Source organism: Panthera leo, chromosome F2 (genome assembly GCF_018350215.1).
Source record: "Panthera leo isolate Ple1 chromosome F2, P.leo_Ple1_pat1.1, whole genome shotgun sequence".
Classification (NCBI taxonomy): Eukaryota; Metazoa; Chordata; class Mammalia; order Carnivora; family Felidae; genus Panthera; species Panthera leo.
In genome coordinates, this window is record NC_056695.1 from 34305671 (window position 1) to 34327333 (window position 21663).

Here is a 21663-nt window from a genome sequence, read left to right on the forward strand (position 1 = left end):
AGATCATTAATTTTCTTTTCTCCTGATACTTTGAAGAGTCAGATAAAGGGCTTTGGTTTAAAAATTAAATACCAGATACATAAGGCAAGAATCAAACTGTCATAATTGGTACATGACCAAAGTGTTTCTAAAAATAAAAATCCTTTACTGTTACTCAAAATTGCAATTCTGGGCCTTGTTTTTATTGATTGGTTTTTAGTCTTCCTGAATACCAATGAAAATATTAGTAAGAAATGAAAGACTCCTTGTTATAGGCGCTTAGTTCACTTCTCATAGAACTGAGAAGAAGGTAAATCATTTTGCTGGCTGAACATATAGAATCACTCAGCATTTTAGCTTGGCAATTAATATAACTTTGTAAAGGATGGTTTCTTGGCAAATCACTTCTTATAGGCTTTTATTTTAAATCATAGGCTCTTGAAGAATTCAAAAGTGCCCTCAGCATAGCTTTACCTATATTGGTTACCAAATAAAACATATCATCTTCTATGACTATTTAATTCCTTTGCCTACTTCACAAGCCTAAGTAGAGAATGTGTGCAGTGCACATAAAAATGTTTGCAGAAATGAGATAATCTGTTCTGAAATTATAAAGCACTCTAAAAATGTTAGTTATCCAGTGATCACAATGGACACCTCTCCTTGCTAACAGTTCACACCACATTAATTTTTTCATTACAATGAATAATCAGGTATTCTTGTGAATATTTACCCTCTGGTTACTCTGTCAACTTGGCACGAAATTACATGCAGCTCTTGGGGTGCCTCGATGGCTCATTCAGTTGAGCATCGGACTCTTGATCTCAGCTCAGGTCTTAATCTCAGCATTGTGGGTTCAAGCCCCACATCGGGCTCCATGCTGGGGGTGGAGCCTACTTAAAAATAAAAACAAAAACAAAAATATAAACAAATATACTCTCAGCTCTCTTCTGCCTGCTGTAAGAAAGAGCAAACATTTGACCAGAGGCATAGGTAAGACTAGAATTCACCCTGTCTTACATGGAAATAGAGCCAATATGACCTAGAATAGATAGTTCCTCAATGGATCAAGTACTCTTTCCCTTGAATTTTCTTTTTTATTGTAAGACTTGTGATTCTCAGAAGGATGCAGATATGACTTCATCATATCTAACTCTGAATACAAACCTAGCCTTACCAGATTGCAGCTGATGAAATACATATTCCATATTTCTAAATCATCTAGGATTTAATTATACAATTTTTAGCTGTCTAGGATCTGACTTCCTTTCTTCCTGCAGATGATGGCTTTTAGTCATTGTATAGTGATAACAAAGTAAAGAAGTGGATGAGAAAGAAGACGTAATTTCATTTTGATTTTATCAGCTCTTATAAAGAGCATGATGGTGAACTGGGAACTGCTTAATATGGAATTTAAACAATATTTGTACTTTTTGTCTGCCTATGATCTATCCTAGAGCCCCATTCCAAGGATAGCTGGGGTTTGAAGTGTTTCAGTATTACTCCTCCAGGAAGTTACTTCCTACTTCTCTAAGTAGAGCTGCATAATAAACATTTTCACTTATTTTAATTAAAAGGGCACTTCCTGGTAAGTCTCAATTATTGCAGCCAATCCTTTTAAACAAAATTTTGTTGATTTTTATATATTCTTATTATACTTAATTCCAGGTAGAGTGCTATGATTATGATAATGATGGGTCACATGATCTCATTGGAACATTTCAAACCACCATGACAAAACTGAAAGAAGCCTCCAGAAACTCACCTGTAAGTTATATGTTTGTCATTTGAATGTACTTTATGGTTGGCCATGTATTTATTATTTAATTTTTTCCCCCTTGGTATAGCAAACAGTTTGCCATGGTTTTACTCTGTATTATAAAATGCTATGAAATCTATGGATTTTATTTGTGTAGTAATTGGATGATCCAAAATTCATCTTGGAGTATAAGTTTACATTTGTATTTAGAGGTTTGGTTTCCTTTGGCTTCAGACAACATATGTGGTTTGATTGGAAAACCCTAGTTTTAAAGCATTTGGTATTTCATTGGTCATAATAATTAAGTTCTACAACACTAGATAAATACCTGGACTTGATCTGTGTACATTTATATTTCTTTTGGACCCGCTTTTACAATATGCCTCTCATTCTTCTCTCCGACTTTTCTTCACTGAAGGGAAGGATAAAAGGATAATTATGGTATTTCAAATTATGTAATATTAAGCCTCCATCTAATGGCACTAATTTTGTCAAGATCATTAATGTGCTTTAACTACATTCAGTTTATTATTTAGCATCCCAACATATTGCTAAAAGTGCTTCTGAAACTTTCCTGTCTCTAAAGCCAAGGTGCCTAAAAATTATTCCAGAGCATTTTATAAGTAAAATTTATCAATTGCTCCCATCTTATTTCCTTTCTAGTTTGAATGAGATAAGCTATTAATTCTCTTTATAGCTTACTTAAAATAGAATAATATGAATTATTACCTGCATAATGTTCATGCATATAGCCTTTGATTTTGAAAACATAAGAGGTTATGGTTAGATGAGGTCTTTTTTACCTAGTCATGTAAGTGAGGTGATCTAAAAGATACTGATAGTTTTAGATCAAAACGTAACTACAAAATAAATAAATTAACACTTATGAGCCATTTGGTTTAAGTAATGGGGAGAAATGAGTTTTAAACAAACATAATGAGACTAGAATTTTTAGTAGGTCACATAGAGATCTATAGCCCTGTCCCTACTCCCTGGTCACAAAGGCCAGGTACTAGAAGTAGACTATACAAAAATGTTTGTGTGAAGTATGAAAGGCTTTTAAAATCATTCCTAATGGTTTAGGGGCATCTGGGTTGCTCAGTCAGCTAGGCATACAACTCTTGATTTCAGCTCAGGTCATGATCTCATGGTTCATGAGATTGAGCCCCAAGCACGGAGCCTGCTAGGGGTTCTCTCTCTCTGTCCCTCCCCCTCACTCGCATGCTCTCATGCTCTCGCTCTCAAAATACATAAATAAACTTTAAAAAATCATACCTAGTAGTTCAATTAAAACAGCAAAATTCAGCTGTAAATATCCTAAAGAATTTTTTTTAAAGCAGAACTAATGGCAAATGCTAAAAATCTGAACAATTCAAAAAAAGCAAGCTACCTAAAAGAACTAAATATGAAGAGTGATCCGGATTGTTGTCACTATCCTTCAGAATCAGTAAATGAACTACTTTTAGAAGATATTGAATGAACAACCAACTCTGTAATACTTTATGGATCATGTAGAGTTTTCCTAAATCCAACTATCTTGATCCTTCCCTCCTCCATGACAGAATGAGGCTTTTAATGTTGCTGCCATGGCAAGGTTTACCTACTCTTATTCTTCAAAGGCAAGGCCATATCTTACCATCTCTGTTTTCAGTGCCTGGAATAGTGCCTGCCACTTGGTAGACACTTTGCAGAGAGAGAGGGAGACAGAGAATCCCAAACAGGCTTTGCACTGTCAGCACAGAGCCCGATGTGGGGCTTGAACTCAAGCACTGTGAGATTATGACCTGAGCCGAAACCAAGAGTCGAATGCTTAACCAACTGAGCTACCCAGGCGGCCCACATTGGCATTTTTAGTATTGCTAGAAAGAATTAACATTTTGTCTTTTCTTCCTATAGGTGGAATTTGAATGCATAAATGAAAAAAAGAGGCAAAAGAAGAAAAGCTACAAGAATTCAGGTGTTATCAGTGTGAAACATTGTGAGGTTAGTTGATATTGACCATTTATAGTAAGTGTAATGAGATTCCATTTCAAGTTCTTTTTTCAATATGGTATATATTAAGCAAACAGACAAAGAATATTAAAGTTTTTTCTTAAGAAATGTGAATTGAATTTTGGGCAATTGAAAATCACATGAGCATCTGGATACCCTTAAGGAAAAGAAGAGAGTAGGAAATAGTAAAGAAATCTTTCAAGTAAATTTGGTTCCAAGGTTTGACAACTTTTTAGCAAAAGAAAAGATTATTAAAGTTTTTTCCTTATTGTAAGAAATATGAAGCATCATGGTATTTTCCCAGAGCATTAGCAGAAATGACCTGACCCAGTGCATCTATCCTGGTCATAATTTCTAGTTGAGATATTGTAAACAGAGGGGAAAATTCAAGAGATTTCTTACAACAAACAAATGAGGTTTTTCTGGTTTTGTTTTTTATTAAAAAAATTCAATTATTATGCTTATTAAAGCTCTCAACATATTAGATTCATTGCCAGTTTCTTAAAACCTAAAGTGATTTCATCTTTGGCCATTAATATTCTAATCTTAACATTGCTTTAATTATCTCAAATTAAAATCATACAAATTCATGACAAGTAGGGGCAGCGGTACCTTAAACTCAAATGCTGGGGTGGTTTCCACATGCTTATATCATGTTTTGTTCAGTTTCTAAACTGTTAAAAACGTATGCCAGAGAGCTCTTTGTATCTCTTGTATAGTAAAAGAGTTTTAATTTTAACAGTGCTATCTGTTTTTAGATTACAGTGGAATGCACATTCCTTGACTATATCATGGGAGGATGTCAGCTGAATTTTACTGTAAGTAACACTGACTTTTTCAAAAGTCGTGTAACATATTACTTTTTCCTACCATTTTGCAGTGTTCTATCCTTCCCTGTAAAACTGACTTAGTGATGAAATTTATACAAGCTGTTTAGTATGATCTCCTCAGACAGGTTGTCTAATAAGCTCATCCACAAGCTTTCAACTTTGTTGATCAGATCTGTTTCTTCTGATGGAAAGCAAATATGTCCTATAGCAATTTAAAATTATAGAAGCATTAGTCAAACAACGTACAAAAATAAGCCCTACATCTAAAGTCATGGATTTGAGGCATCTAGAAAAAATAGGAATAACAGATTGTTTCATGCTGAAGCTTTAATTGTTTGTCTGTGGAAAAACTGGTAGGCCCAGGCATTTGTTAGAAAATGGTAGCAGCAGGCTCTGGGATGAATATTTGTTTCATCTCCTGGACATCGAGTGTAGGCTTTTCCTTATTAAGGGCTGCAATTGTTATTTGGCAGGTGGGAGTGGACTTCACTGGCTCAAATGGCGACCCAAGGTCTCCTGATTCCCTTCATTACATCAGCCCCAATGGTGTTAATGAGTATTTGACTGCTATCTGGTCTGTGGGACTGGTCATTCAAGATTATGATGCGTGAGTATGACTAAAATATTTGTTTTTATAACTCCCCAGAAGGGGCAGTTTCTGTTTCATCTGCTAGTACTTGGATATAGTTGTTGGTGATAAGACTGCTGGGGTTGACAGGGGGGAGGGGAAGGGGCATGGTAAGGGTAGCTTTATCCCTAAAATTTCTTTCCTGTTCTCTTTTCTAGTTTTCTCTTGGTGACAGTCTTAGTGTTTACTTTTGACCTCTAATCTCTGGCTGTGATCAGTTATAAAGAGCCCACAAGCTTGTTTCTTTTTTTTTTTTTTTTTTTAAATTTTTTTTTCAACGTTTTTTATTTATTTTTGGGACAGAGAGAGACAGAGCATGAACGGGGGAGGGGCAGAGAGAGAGGGAGACACAGAATCGGAAACAGGCTCCAGGCTCCAAGCCATCAGCCCAGAGCCCGACGCGGGGCTCGAACTCACAGACCGCGAGATCGTGACCTGGCTGAAGTCGGACGCTTAACCGACTGCGCCACCCAGGCGCCCCCAAGCTTGTTTCTTTGATCTGGTTTCCTTGGGGTTTACTCATTAGGGATAAGTTACCTGTGTGATTGAAGTTCAGATGACACATTCTGTAAACATTCACAGACACTATTTACTAACATGTCTGTTTCTTGCCAGTGGCTGTCAAATTATTTTCTTAATGGCAACCTTGAACAAGTGCCAAGAGATAACTTGACTTAACTGTTATAAAATATTTTGAATAGATTCTCAATGTATAGATTTTTAAGAGATTAAATAGGTCCTCTTGAAGGTTTACCAAACAATAGAAAGCAATCTACATTAATACATTTTTGTTCTGGATCTCTTAGAGCACAGTATAAATTTTCACTTGCCTTTGCCTATTATTTTATGATAAAAGCCCTTACACAAATTGATGGAGCTTTTTATTAATCTGTTACAACATTTAAAGAGGTAATCTTTTCAGGCAAATGAAAACTAATCTAAAGCAAAGGTGGCAATTCCAATATCAACCTAGTATGATTTAAGTCAAAACTCATTAAATGTAATAAAAAATTATTTTATAGAATACTTTGTTATATAATCCAAAATGGAAATATAACCATGGACATATTTGATAAAAGAGTATGAAAGTATTTCAACTGAAAATAGTTAGAAATAATTTAAGAAAATTTTTTAAGTTTTTATTTATTTATTTTGAGAGAGAGAGAGCACAAATGGGGAAGGGACAGAGAGAGAGGGGGAGAGAGAGAATCCCAAGCAGGCTCCACACTTTCAGCATGGAGCCCCTCAGCACTGTCAGCATGGAACCTCATGTGAGGCTTGAACTCACGAACCACAAGATCACAGCTAAAGCCGAAATCAAGAGTTGGACACTTAACTGACTGAGCCACCCAGGCTCTCCTATAATAAAACTTTTAAAGCAACACAATTAAAATGGAGTTTATATAAAGAATAAAAAATTTATAAGGTTTCTTTCTCAGACTGCCACCTGGAAGTTAATAACAAAAGGATAACTAAAAAGAATTTACCATATGGAAATTTAAAAAAATCTTAAGTAGTTGTTAGATGAAAGAGGAAATCAAACTATAACAACAGACTATTTAGAAATAGAAGGAAACAAGAAGACTATACATGGTCCTATCTTTAATAGAGGAAAATTTCTGGCTTTACATGCTTTTATTTTTTAAAGAAGAAAAATCAAATATAAATGAAATAGAGTTTCAACAAAATAAAATTAAAGAATAGGAAGAAAAAATAAAGATATGATGATAATAGCAGATTCTATCTGTGTATGAGCCATCATGTGTCAGGCACAATTTAATGTAGTTTCTATGTGATGCTCATCTAATCTTTATAATTTGCTGTGACATATGTACTATTATCATCCATTATCATCTGCATTGTGTAGATGAGAAAATTTAGGCATAGGAAGTTAAGTAGCTTGTCCAGAGTGACTCAATTGGTAACTGGCAGAAACAGAATTGAGCCTGGGCTGTCTGCTCCAGAGACATGCTCTCCAGGCTATATTGTGTACTTTGCTGTATGTCCTCTAAGCACCAAAAGTAAGGGACTTGGAAAGTTTTAAAACCACCACTAAATGAATAAATTAAATGACAAGATGATTCTTTGCAAGTTCAACAAAATATAGGCAAATCTTGCCAACAACATGCATAGAATATTAGTAATGAGACAGAGATTATAAGCATAGATCCAAAAAAAAAAATTAACAATTGTAAGTTAATACTCAATAAAACTCATTACACTGGAACATCTGGATTAAAGGAAGATTTTGGGGGGAAGCTTTAAATTAGCAAAGTTGACTCAAAGAGGCAGGAAGCCTGAAGAGACTAGAACCATGGAAGGAATGGTATAGTCCAAAGAGCCACTCCTCACAAGAGAACCAGGCCAAGACAGTTTCATACATAAATTCTACCAAACCTGTAAGGAATAAATTTAAACCTAAGAGAATCAAGTAAAAAAATATTAGAAATCAGTGAGAGTTCAGAAAGGTGGTCAGATACAACATAAAATTAAAAAATCAGTAACTTCTCAGTAGCCAGCAATAACCAATTGAAGAAATTATAGCCGATACAAGATCACAGTTCATAATGCAATAAAAAATAAGCATGAATTCAGAGAGTTCTAGGATCTTTAGTGAGGGAAAACTACAAAATTGTACTGAGGGACAAAGAAGGAAACTTGTTTAAATGGAGAGCTATACCATGATTCTAGATAGGCAGATGTCATAATGATGTAATATATAAAAATTATCCCAGAATTAAGCAATTCTAATCAAAATTGCAATGGAACCCTGATAAAATGATTTTTAAAATTTCCTAGTGGGAAAAATGAATCCAAGAAATTTTTGAGGGGGAGAAAAAAAGAAATGAAGGGGAGTTTTGTTTTAGCAGATATTAAAACTTATTTTAATGCTGTATTAATTAGATGCACCTGGGTCACTCAGTTAATCATCTGACTTCTGCTCAGGTCATGATCTCATGGTTCGTGGGATGGAGCCTTGAATCGGGCTCTGTGCAGACAGCCTGAACCCTGCTTGAAATTCTCTCTCCTTCTCTCTCTGCCCCTCCCCACCACATGCTTGATCTCTTTCTCTCAAAATAAATAAACTGTAAAAAAAGGTGTGTTAATTAATATTACAGAACTAGTACATGACAGTGGAACAAAACAAGTCTTGAAATAGAGCCTAGGGTGTACTTGAACTTAATATAGAGATGTGATAGAGATGACATTTTAGGGAAAGGGGTTGTTACAGCTGCTAAACTAGACAAGAACTGAATTTGTATTCCTAAAATCATACCTATATATGTTAGGACACTATTTTTTTTTAAGATTTGATTTGATTTATTTTATTTTAATATTTATTTGATTTTGAAAGAGAGAGACAGAGTAGGGGAGGGGCAGAGAGAGAGGGAGACAGAGAATCTGAAGCAGGCTCCAGGCTCTGAGCTGTGAACACAGAGCCTGACACGGGGCTTGAACCCACGAACCGTGGGATCATGACCTGAGCCGAAGTCAGATGCTTAACCAACTGAGCCACCCAGGTGAATTTTTAAGTAATCTCTACACCCAACATGGGGCTTGAACTCACAATCCTGAGACCAAGAGTCACATGCTCCACCAACTGAGGCAGCCAGGTGCCCCTGTTAGCATACTATTTTGTATAGAATATAGACAAACTGCTGAAATAGACACCCCCCAAAAAACGTACATTTACCAAAATAGGTGTTTACTTCTTTTTCATGTTGCAAGTGTAGAATGTGTCTAACTTAGGTTCTATCCTAAACGCAAAAAGAACAATTAAGAATTAATATAAAAAGAATATCCCAGCATAAAAATTAGTATGTTCATTACAGTGTTTTATAAGAGCAAAGCATTGGATGTTTATTGGTTGTGGGAGAATATCCATACAGTGGAATATTTAGCCATTCACATGATGTTATATATTCAGGTCCATAATCCCTTATCCCCACACCATTGGGGCCAAATATTCATATATTTTGCTACAGAAATGTGAGAATTTTATATGTGACTTTGCACCATGTTTCTGTGGCCAAATGTATGAATATTCATATTCAGTAGTATGAATAAAAGCTATAAATAACCTCATATCAGTTGAGGTCAGGTTTTGCTGCCAAATGAGTTTGCTATAAGCGAATGAACTTTTGTTTTTTAGGGCTTTATGGATTTATCTAAATATTTATTCAGCAAAATGATATACAGTATTTAAGTAGAAAAGAGTATGTTATAAAATATGAATATAAACTCCAGTTTTATAAATATATATAGAGAGAGACATTTTTCACTCTTGTTACACAGAAAAGTACTTAGAGTGATAGTTGCCAAATATTAACATTAGTTCTCTAGTGGTTATTATGGGTTTAATCTTTGTGTTTGCCTTAGATTTTGAATTTTTTTAAAACAAGCTCTATTGGTTTTATTATGAGCAAAGATAAAATTTTCTATTTTGAGAAAAAAGTTACTTTTCAGTTTTTTCAAATTTTCTTTTTAGTGATAAAATGTTTCCAGCGTTTGGTTTTGGAGCTCAGATACCTCCTCAGTGGCAGGTGAGAGGAAATCCTATTTTAAATATTTCCCTCCAACAAAAGCAAAACAGGGTCTAATGAGTCCTTTCATCTTTTGACAGGTTTCGCATGAATTTCCAATGAACTTTAATCCATCCAATCCCTACTGCAACGGTAAGCTAAAAAGTTAACAGGAAGATTTTACACAGAAAGCCTCACTAGTGTTTGTTACTTGTTGTTTTCTTGTGATTCAATACTACTCAAATTCCCTTCCTCATTTTCTTTTCGTGACATATTTAACATTCTGTTGTATAAAGTGGAAGAATTACACCAGGTTGTTGGTTCAAGTGGTAAAGATAATAATGGTGCAAATCTATTATGAAGATGATTGTTGGCTAAGTTCTACCTTGAGAGGTTCAATAGAAAAACAAGATTCTCAGTCTTGAGAACAGATCAATATTCGTAATCATATTATTTTCACATACAGGTTGGTTTTAAAACAAACCTTTAATAAAACAAGTAATCCAATATACAGATTTGTGAAGCTTTTCTCGGAGTAGCAGTCACTCTCTACAAGGAAAACATGTCCAGCATCAAATTACTTGTTACTCAGATTACATCTGAGTGGGCTAACAACGGAACAAAGAATTAAGCTCCCACAGTGGCTCTCCTCTACATAGACAGCAGAAAACCAACATCTGTTTCATTTCATTTTCTTCTTTATACCTCAAATATCCAAGTCTTTCCTCCTTTTTACCCCAGTGAACAATCCAGCTAAAATGCCAAATGTCCTACAATATGATACAAGTCTGAACTGTTTGTAGGAGGAAAAGGAGGTAGGGAAAGAAGCATATAATTGTAGCTAATAAGCTAATTTTCTGCAAAGGGTCCTTTTGACAATTACAGAATATTTAGATTTCTAACAGAAGAGGGCGTTCTTTCCTTATCTTCAGTTTTCATGAACAATATTCATAGAGCAGAAGACCATGAACATTTTGTTGGGAATAGTTTGTATTAGGGTTTTCTTGTTTTTTTCTAGGACACACTTTCCATACTAATTCAGTGTTCCTTTGATGTACTTTCAGTGGCTGGTTGTGACCTTTTTATCCCTAGCCATTTGAAATCGGGAATAGCAATTCTTGTCAAGAACTGTGTTTCGTGCTTATGATGAAATTGGAACAATTTTTGGAATTTGGTGTTAATTAGGTTTTATTTCTTGCCAATAAATATGGATGACTTACATCATGTGAAAGTTCATTTTAGAAGTTCATTTACTCTGAGTAAAATGAGCCCATCTTTGGGCTGTCACCAAGCATAGCTTTTCTATTTTTGGTTTATAGTCTGAAAAAAATAATCCATTTGGTTTTAGACAGAGGACATACTGTACTGAAAAAAAATACGCCTTATTTTAAAGCAAGGGAGTTGAATTCCCTTTTCTTGATTAATCATTGAACTTAGGTGCCCAGAAATAATATGTCTTGCTTGTTCCTTTAATGCAAAGGAAGGATTTTGGCATAATTTAATTTTAGTGGAGGAACTGAAGGCAATGGATATTTGTGAAGAAATTTAATTAACAGCTTATATATCTTCAGATTGAAAAGCAAACTGAAATGATAAAAATGAAAAAGAATATTATTGCTGTGAGGATTCAAATTTTCTATAGCATGTATCATTGCAGTAAGATCCTGCTGCTGGCCTATGTTAATATTATTTTTGTTAGCACTGAACTGACTGACCACTAGTTACAGCTTCACCTTGTGCATGTAAAATCACCTGTACATATGAATTAGTCACTTTCTCAAAGGATGTTCATGAGACTTATTCCTAACTTCAAAGTGACTAATAGGAGCTAATTAGAACTCTTAAATGTTAAGAGGAGAGCACTGGTCTTGTGAAGCTTTTAAATCAAGTATATACTTCTTTTCCTTGTTGATCTCTGTTCTGTTGGACATTTTAAATAGAACTTTTAAAAATTATTTATTATTTTTTTGACAGAGAGGGAGAGAGAGAGAGTGCGAGCAGGGGAGGGGCAGAGAGAGAGGGAGACACAGAATTTGAAGCGGGCTCCAGGCTCTGAGCTGTCAGCACAGACCCCAATGCAGAGCTTGAACTCATGAGCCATGAGATCATGACCTGAGCCAAAGTCAGAGGTTTAACTGACTGAGCCACCCAGGCACCCCCTGTTGGACATTTTTAAAGCAAGACACCTGTTTTAGTTTACATGTAAAATTTTTTCAGGCAGATTTCCTTAATGATCTCAACAAGTATAGTGGGGGAATTTCTTGAGGATTTCTAGTATCTTACCTGCATCCTTGACACTCTAAAGTTAGGGGTAGATTCAACAGGCATGTATGTCACGTGAAAACTTCATCAGGAGTGTTTTTACCAGGAATGCCATTCAAATTCCACTAAGTTGTGCTGTTATAATAACCAATCTCTCAGTAATTTATAATAATAACAGTTTATTTCTTGCTCACTTTATATATCCCTTTACATGTGGCTAGTCTGCTCGGTATTTCTTCTCTTTCTGGGACTCAGAACCTTGACTGAGATGTTCTGCTCTCTTTGCAGAAGGAAAGAGCAAGATTGCTGGTGAAAATAGGCAGTGGTTCTTAAAATATCTACTTAGACATGAATGTCATGTCCATCTACATGCGTGGTCAAAGCTAGTCAAATGGCCCTGCCCCGTCTTCTACTATGCAACATCTCGGCAGGCCTGGGCGGTACTGCATCAACAAACACATTAGTATTTCTGCAGCAAAATGTAAAACACAAGCTGGAAATGAGTTTTTAGAACTATACAGTTTATCATACCATGCTTAATCTTTAAGTTACTGAATAAACCCTTGACTAGAATTAACATTAGGATTATAGCCATCTGAGTCCAGAGAATCTTTGGCCATCTATGCAAAAGTTTTTCCATTTTAATCAATAACTTTTACTTACGCCTTATCGTCAGTTGTATGATACAGCACCTTTTTCATTCTTTTTCATTAGAGTCTTAGTCCTAAAACAACAAAAATTAGGCAATATAACAGTCCTACTATAGATTAATGAATAATTTGGCTGAGATGAAAATAAATGCCTTTGGTTGGAGGAGGGAAGCATTTAGGTTTTTGCAATAGAGCATAACTAAGAAGTTTTGTACTATATGGCTGAAGAGAAACTCTTGAATATAGAATTTTTAACTATTTAAAGCAATATAGTGTGTGTGTATATATATATATATATATACATATATATAATTATACATGTATATTAATTAAATTAACAGGTGTAGTGAACAATGAACAATTAAATTGTGCTTGACAATTTTTAATACTGCTTTTCTTGGCCTAGGAATCCAAGGCATTGTAGAGGCATATAGGGCCTGCCTTCCTCAGATAAAACTCTATGGACCAACTAATTTTTCTCCAATCATAAATCATGTGGCCAGGTTTGCTGCTGCAGCAACACAACAACAGACAGCTTCTGTAAGTATCATAGTGCCAGGGGACAGGGAGAATATGGGTTGGTAGTTGCCTTTGGTGCCGAGATCCATCAAGATACAAAGAGCATGAAATAATGAGATAGCTGTCCTTGGTTTCAGAGTAACATCTGTTATTTTTAAATTAGTGATCATTAAAAGCAGGACAACAAAAAAATAACCCTTGTACTCATGAGTCTTTTCTCTTCCATTTGAATTAATTTTCTTAGATAGGTTCTACTAAAAAGAAATGGCTAATACCTACCTTTTCAAAGGTAGACTTAACAAATTAAGGCTTGAGGAAATTTACTGTTTCAGTTAGTGATGAAAAATTACTTACTGTCCTAAAAGGGTCTGAATTAGACAACCATTATCTGTTGGATTTTGATACCAAATCTCTCTTAGTTTCATTATACCCAAAAGTAAGGCAGGGATAACTACCTCATACAACTGCTGAAAAGTGAAATAATATAATTCATATAAAGTGCACAGTGCCTGGGGCAGAGTGAACACTTAGCACGTGATTGCTCTGTTATAAAACTTATTTCCATTCTAGACTTAAATGATCCAAAAGATGGGGTAACAACTTTATGTAACATTTTACCATTCCCTAAAAATGTTTATCAGAGATGACAGTATTGAGAGAAAGATTCCTCCCCAAACCATATCCATTTTTCAAAAAGTGCACTTTAGTTTGATAAACAATTCTGCTTCTTTCATATTTGACCTTTTAGAAACAGAGTTGCCACTTACTCTCTTGATCGATACTTTAACATATTTAATACTTATGTTACATCAAAGTGTTTATTCCAATGCTCACTAAAAGTTTAATGTCTGACATTTAGATGTCTTGCTTCTGTATATTTATACCAACTGTATTTTGTGGTCTGTTGCATTTTTAATGAACCTGCAATTTTTGTATAAATAAATTTCCTTGTCATTAGAGAGTCTTAGAATATTTTATGTAGATGGTATCCTAGGTAGAGACTGGAAAGGAAAATGAATAAGAAAGAGACTGAAAGACTCATCAAGCTGGAGAGGTTTTTAACTGTTGCTTTTATTGTTTGGGAGCTCAACCTGTGCTCAGTGGATATAATTTTCTTTTTTGGCAGCAATATTTTGTGCTCTTAATCATTACTGATGGTGTGATAACAGACCTTGATGAGACCAGACAAGCTATAGTTAATGCTGCCAAGCTTCCTATGTCCATCATCATTGTTGGAGTGGGAGGTGCTGACTTCAGTGCCATGGAGTTTCTGGATGGTGACGGTGGAAGTCTGCGGTCCCCATCAGGCGAGGTAGCCATCCGAGATATCGTCCAGTTTGTGCCTTTCAGACAGTTCCAGAATGTGAGTACCACTCCTCCTTATTCTTCATATACACTAAGGAGTTTGACGACAGACCTTCACCAATCCATAACCAAGTGGTTGAGTGGGAGTCTGGGGTTAGAGGATGTGTGGATTTTTGGTTTGAAGAGTGCTGATTAGATTCAGCAGTTTTGCTTCAAGTTGTGTACTTGTGTGTTTCTTGCAGTCTATATGATAAATTGTTATAAGTGGTGTTGCTGTGAATGTTTTAATTTTATCTTTACCTATGTATGTAACAACAGAAAAATTCTGTACAAGTATATGATGAATTTGTCAAACTGGAAGTTGACTTGATGAAAATCTCTCAGGACCCTGTTTTACCCAGTTTACTCCAATGGTAACGTCTTGTAAAACTGCAGCACAGAATCACAGCTGGGATATAGATGTTGATGTAAATAAGGCCCATCACCTGTGGGACCCCTCTTGTGGCCCTCTTAGAGCCACACCCACTTCCCTTGCACCTCCACCCTGCCTTAACCCCTGGCAACCACTAATCTGTTCTCCATTTCTATAATTTTGTCATTTCAAGAATGTTATAGAAATGTTGGGATTGGCTTTTTTTCACTCAGCATAGTATTATGCATTGTTGCTGCTTGTGTTTATTTTGATTGCTGAGGTGTATTCCATGGAATGTATTCCATTCCATGAGGCGTATTCCATGGTATAGGTATACCTATACCTATTCCATGAGGTATAAGTATAGGTATAGGTATACTGGTTTATTTAACCATTCACTCATTGAAGGACATCTTTAATTGTTTCCAGATTTTGTCTATTATATGCCAACATGCTATAAACATTCATGTACAGGTGTTTGTGTGAACATGAGTTTTTATTTCTCTGGGATAAATACCCAGAAGTGCAGTTGCTGGGTCGTATGATTACTGCATGTTTAATTATGAAAGAAACTATGCTCTTTTACATTCCCACCAGCCAGTGTGTCAGTGTAGGGGGAGGTGATTAAAAGCAGTAATGTTAGGGATCCTTGTGGTGATGAAACTGTTGTGTATCTTTTTTTGTTGTTGTTTTTTTTTTTAGAGAGAGAGGGTGCAAGTGAACGAGGGGCGAGAGAGAAGGAGAGAGAGAATACTACCGGGGGAGGGGGGAGAGAGAGAGAGAGAGAAAGAAAGATGGAGAGAAGTGGGATTCACCCGAAGCTGGACAGGAGCTCACCCCAAGCAGGGCTCGATTTCACCAGATGTAGGATTTGAACTCACGATCCATGAGATCATGACCTGAGCCCCCGAGGCACCCAAAACCATTGTGTATCTCTATTGTGGTTATGGTTATACAGATCTACCCAGATGATAAAATTACACAGAATAATGCAAACACACATGCAAATGAACACATGTAAAATAAAACTGGTAAAATCTGAATAAGGTCTGTGAAATGTACCATTACTAGTTTCCTGGTTTTGATATTACACTATAGTTATATAAGATATTGCCTTTGGAAGAAACTGGGTGAAGACTCTCTGTATTATTTTTGCAACTTCCTATGAATCTGTATTTCAAAATATAAAGTTAAAAAAATTAACACTAAGTAAATGAAAGACCCACATTTAAAAGCTAAGGAACAAAAAAAATTGTCAAATGCCAAAATGTTGGCACCAAAAAAGGACTTGATAAATGTTAGTGGGGGTAATAAAACACTCTTAAGTAACATTAGTTACTTAGCTTATTCCATGCTTCATAGACCATTCCTAAGACAAGATACAGGCCTAGGAATGGGAATTACTGTTTCTTACTGACTGGTGAGGTATTCCTAGTCTGTTATCAAAATGCCAGTACAAATTTGGTTACTAATAAAGTCACTTTGATTTTGTTTTTCGTAAGGCTCCAAAAGAAGCGCTTGCTCAGTGTGTCTTGGCAGAGATCCCCCAGCAGGTGGTGGGCTACTTCAACACATACAAACTCCTTCCTCCCAAGAACCCAGCTAAGAAATGAAAGGAGCCATGGCCGCAGGAGCAGAATTCTTTTGTGCTGTATGGAGCAATGGATTCCTCTCCCACCCCAAATCATGAATCTGTTATTTTACATGCTTTTCATCCCTAGCATTTATGATGTAAACCTAGTTCTCTACGGATTATATCTATTTAAAGCATTCTTTTTATACTTTTTTTGGAGGAAAGTGCTAAGTTAATCTCTGCTCAATCAGTGCTGTGATTGCTAGTGACTTGCAGTGACACTATCAGGATTAGAAACTCGCGTGAGAAGAGCTGATTTGGTGGTTGTGGTTGTTTATTTACATATTGTGAAAATGCTGTTTTTTGAATGTTTGCCCCTAGAGAGAATGGAAAATTGCTAGGATGTGATTTACAGGTTGCTATACTTTGTTCTAGGCAATATATGTTTTATAAACCAATGTCCATACCTGATGACAAGAACTTCTTAAATTACATGATATTGAATTTGTTCCTATAACTGTATTCAATGCTTTTCCATGGGATAAAACTTCATTCACTTTTGCCTCAAAATTGCTGCACTTTAGACATTGCAGTTTACAAAACAGTATGCATTCGCTTAGGACTTCATAAATAATACTGAATCATTCGAAGGGAAGGTACATATTCAATTCTTAAAATGTACAATCAGTAGGTAAAAGGAACCTCATGTAAGTAAGCCATTTTTATTTGCCCTTCTGGATCTTTTATTTCTATTGTGGAATACTGTAAACATGGTCAGATTCGACCTTTTCATTTACTATGTGGGACATTCAGGATTCTGTATCTGCATAGATGATAGTTTATCCTAGATTCAACATTATTAGAGTATTTTAATTGGAATTTGCTAAAATGGTTAGGACTGCTTTGTCCACGGAAGCTATGAGGACCAAACATATAAGAGGAAATTCAGAATTCCATTCCCTTTTAACTAACGAAATACTTTAGTTATTAAAAAAAGACAATTTTTATATTTTCCTTGCTAAGATCTCATACATTGATTTGTACATTTGTACAGATTCATTTAGACATTTGCTCCGTTTTTTTAGTAACATTTTAGTCTGATTTTTAAACTCATGATAGTGGTCATGTATTAATCAAAATCAAATTTTGCATTTTAATAATGTGTTATTTCCTAAGTCCAGAATGTATGTATTCAGCATAAAACCTGTTGTAACTTAAAAAAAAATTTCCCACTGCTGCTGCATTAGGATAGGGTGGACTTTACGTGCTTTTTTTTTTTTTAGAGTAGAATTATTTTTTTCTCTGTTTTTTACCCTTTAGAACATATTCAGACATTTTCAGAATAGATTCAGTAACATTTTATTAAAGGACCTGTGTGCCAAGTACTATGCATATTCATATGTTGGCCAATCATCTCTAACAATTTAATGTTAAAAATTGTGTGTTTATCATATGTCCTTAAGTGGATGCACCCGGTGCCTTGCTGACATGCCTTTCCTTACTGAAACTTGCATCGCAGCTCATATCTCTCGCTCTCTGAAATGTCGAAGGGAGATGAGCTCTCAGCCATGAAGAACTTTGGCTTCTCAGAAGTCGCATGTTGTCAAGGTCAGGCTAAGAGGAGACCTGCTTGTGCTTGTGGTTGCCTAACTCACGCGAGCAGTTCCTGCCTTCCCACTTAGCTAGCTAGCGTCTGCATACGTGCTGTTAACTTGAAGGTGCCTAACTAATAGGCTGTTACTCTATGGCATATCTCAGTTGACAAATCATTTTAGCATTAGTTAAGTGAGAAAAAAACTGATAATTCTTCCAGTAGTTTGGAGCCTTTGTTGTCTCAGATGTCCTGATTTCAGTTCTCTTTGTGTGCTTGGAAACAGCATATATATATTGCTGTGGTTTTCAGGATTTTTTTTTTTGAAGCCTTAAAAAAAAATGATATACACACATCCTCAGTGTATGGTGAAACAGATAGAAGTGGAGCTTCTCTACGCTGGAGCAGGGTCCAGAGTCCCTCTCACTGGTCCTCCTCCTCCCTCCCCTTAACCAGCTGCTGGCAGCCCTGAGTCACCAGCACTGGGCACCTGGGAACCACTGGTCATGAGCATTCATTGTTTTCATTAGCCGAATACTGGTACTTCTGTCACCACTGTCTGATTTGGTCTTCATAATTTTATATGCTGGTTTTAACCAGAATCATTCCAATTTTTAAATTACTTTTTAAAAATTCATTCTTGATCAGGTTCATCAGTAGATGCTATTATTCATAGGAACTATGATTCCAGCAAATGAGGATAATTGATGTCTTTTTGCAGTTCTGAATAAAAGCATTTACAGTTTCTAAATTATCATTTGGTAAAATTCTTACTATTTCACCATTTCACCTCATCACATACTGATTCAATATTGTTTTGTATAAAAATAGTCCTTTTCCCTATTGTGCCACCATGCACTGCACTGTCACCAGTTCTTAAAATGCATTAAAAAAAAAATAACCAAGTTGACTTTCCCGTCTCATATGATCATCTGTCTTACAAACACGTATTGGGGTGACAGTGCCCTGGGCAAACGTAATATTTCTCACTATGCCTGCACTGAGAAAATAATATATACCAATTAGCATGGTTATGTCACCTTGTGCTTTGAATTGAAATTTTTAAGATCATAAAATTTCAAAGTCAGATCAGGGGTTTACAACTGTTCATTTTGGTAGTGCCTTAGGCACCCTTTCCAGAAAAAGTTCTGTGCCCCATTGCTGTTTATGCTTTATTTGACATATTTTGCCTTTTTCATTTTATAAATTTCCAGGAAAACCATCTTCAATAAATTTCTTCTAGTCTCTTTCTGTGTGCAGTTGATAGTCATGGGAGTGACACATAAGGGAAGCCAGAGGTTTGGTTATGATTGGCAAGAGACTATCTTGTGCTTTAATGATGTTGTACTTGATAATAAGTGTATAAGTTACTAATGTATGAATTCATGTTAAATATATCTTCCATTTGAATTCCCTTTGGATAAAGTTATTTCTTGATGTGATTCAATAATAGTGCCTTGTTTTCATTTATTCTTTCTCTAAATTGTTATCAAAACCAGTAGAAAAATTTAGAAATAAAGCGAATATAGTATTTAGGGTGGCCTGTATTCATGTATTGCTGCACTGAGCAGTTTGGGGCTTTTTATTATTTTATAGAAGTTATTCATTTAAAATATAATGAATGTATTGAAGATACATTTCTGGGTGCAAGGGATAGGTTCTCAGCTTATAGCTGAATGGCCTAAACAATATGGTGCTCACATTGAATCAGTTGTGTTAAGCAGGGCAGTATACCCACCTTACTTTTTTGTTTTTTGTTTTTTGTTTTAATTGCTTCTGTTATGTTGCAGTCATCGGGCAGGGCCTTGGGGATACCGTGGTGACCTAGGGGCTGCAGCTGCTGCCTTCATAGAAATAATGGACTGGGGGAGAGAGAAAACATTAAATGAGTAATTACAGAAACATGAGATCAGTGTATGATGTAACATATTGTAGCAGGAGACTTGACCCGTCCATCTGGCAAAGAGCAGTTCCCTGAGGATGTGCCGTTTAAGCTAAGACCAGCTAACGTTAGCTGGGTGAAGAGGGTTAAAAGCATTTATATGGGGTTAGGTCAACAGCAAGTTTAGACTTTTAGGAATGGAAAGAACTTAAGGTGTGCTGAAATATAAAATGTGGGTGGGAAAGTGGTAGGAGGGAGGAGAGATAAAATGGAGTGGTTGGTGTGGTTTACATCCTGTGAGACCTCAGGGGCATGCAAGAGAGTTCGGGCTTAGACTAAAGTTACTGGGATGCCACTGAATCAACTTACACAAAAGAATGATGTGATCAGGCTCATGTTTTTGAAAAACTGGAGGGCTTCAGATTTTAGGTTAGATGATGGATGCCTATTGCCAATGGCTTTGCCTTCCTGAGGCCTTGAGGAGGGAGTCAGTGGTAGTTACCTTCTGGTAGAAACTCAGCTGTCTGGTCACTTGCTAAGTGCTTGATTTTAGGTTAGTTTCTGAATTCTGTGCTTTTCCTGCCACAACCCTGACTCCACATCAAATCATCTGTTAGGCCCATATCTTATCAATTCCATAGTGGTCCAGAGGCTGGCTCACGCCTGATGGCAACACAGATCCCCAGGATTGTCAAATCCTTGCTTGTAGCAAGACCATGACCTTTGTCACTTGTCACCAAGCATGGCCGTATTCGGCCACATTCCCCAGAAAACTCACAGCAAGTTGCAGTGTCCTTGGAGAATTTTATTCTGGCTTGGCTATTGATTCTCTCCTCCCCAAGAAGACATGATGAGTGAGACAAATATTATCAGCAGAATTTTTACTTCTTACAATAGAAAGGGAGGCCATCATATCTTTGGCCTTTTCACAAGCAGATTCAACATACCAGGTTTTCTAATAGCACCTGGTCTTCTAGGACCAGACTCAGAAGAATATCAGGAATTGGGGAGCTCAAGAGAGTTCTCAGAAAGACGACTGAAGAGGAAATAATTTCTCTTTTTCAACCAGTTATTCTATCCAGTAAGAGGTATTCACTTTGAGCATATATTTATTGAGTAGCTTAGTACTGGCAATCAACAGGCAATGTCAAAATGAGTAAAATTTCTTCAAAGAGCTTATAATCTAATATGGAAAAGAAGATAGTATATGATGCTAAAATAAAAAAATAAAGTGAATGAAATAATAAAAAAAAAGAATTAATAAGCCCTTCGTGCTTAAGTAAGACTATCCCTTCTTACGCCTTCAGGCATCTGTAGTCACGAGTACAGAAGGAACCCGTGAACACTGCTGGCAAGATGTTCCTTTCTCCCCTCTTTCCAGGACTCCTTTCTCCCCACCACTGTCCTAAGATTGTCAGGACTGATCCTGCCAGTTCTCACAAGAAGTTCAGATCATGAACTTCCTCATTCGAACCCACCTCTGGCTCTGTACAATCCATATCCTGACCACACCCCATTTCTCTGCCACTGCCTAAACCCTTCCACTCCGCCCTTAGGAACTGGGTCATTCATTAGCGTAATCCCTTATATCAGTACTTTTTTTGAACAATCCCTTCCTCTGTAGTTGTTTTCTCTCTAGTTGTTTTCTCTTCCTGATCTACCATTGGGATTGGAGGATGGGTTAAGTGTCCTTGGTCCTCCCTTCTACCTTAGATAACCTTTGTCTCCTCTTTAAAACCTTTGGCTTTGGATCTCTTT

General features: G+C 36.2%; 1 protein-coding gene across 4 annotated transcripts in view; it reads left to right on the top strand.

The window, feature by feature from the left end:
- CPNE3 (copine 3) overlaps window positions 1-19461 on the top strand; it is a 55615-nt gene extending 36154 nt beyond the window's left edge. For all 4 annotated transcript variants that reach the window (XM_042923502.1, XM_042923499.1, XM_042923501.1 and 1 more), the window contains 9 exons: window positions 1648-1746; window positions 3635-3721; window positions 4489-4548; window positions 5034-5167; window positions 9678-9732; window positions 9813-9864; window positions 13030-13163; window positions 14269-14505; window positions 16362-19461. In XM_042923502.1, coding sequence (XP_042779436.1) covers window positions 1648-1746; window positions 3635-3721; window positions 4489-4548; window positions 5034-5167; window positions 9678-9732; window positions 9813-9864; window positions 13030-13163; window positions 14269-14505; window positions 16362-16472 — 969 coding nt within the window. In that variant the 3' untranslated portion in view covers window positions 16473-19461. The remainder of the gene's footprint in view (window positions 1-1647; window positions 1747-3634; window positions 3722-4488; window positions 4549-5033; window positions 5168-9677; window positions 9733-9812; window positions 9865-13029; window positions 13164-14268; window positions 14506-16361) is intronic.
- The last annotated feature ends 2202 nt before the right edge of the window (window positions 19462-21663 follow it).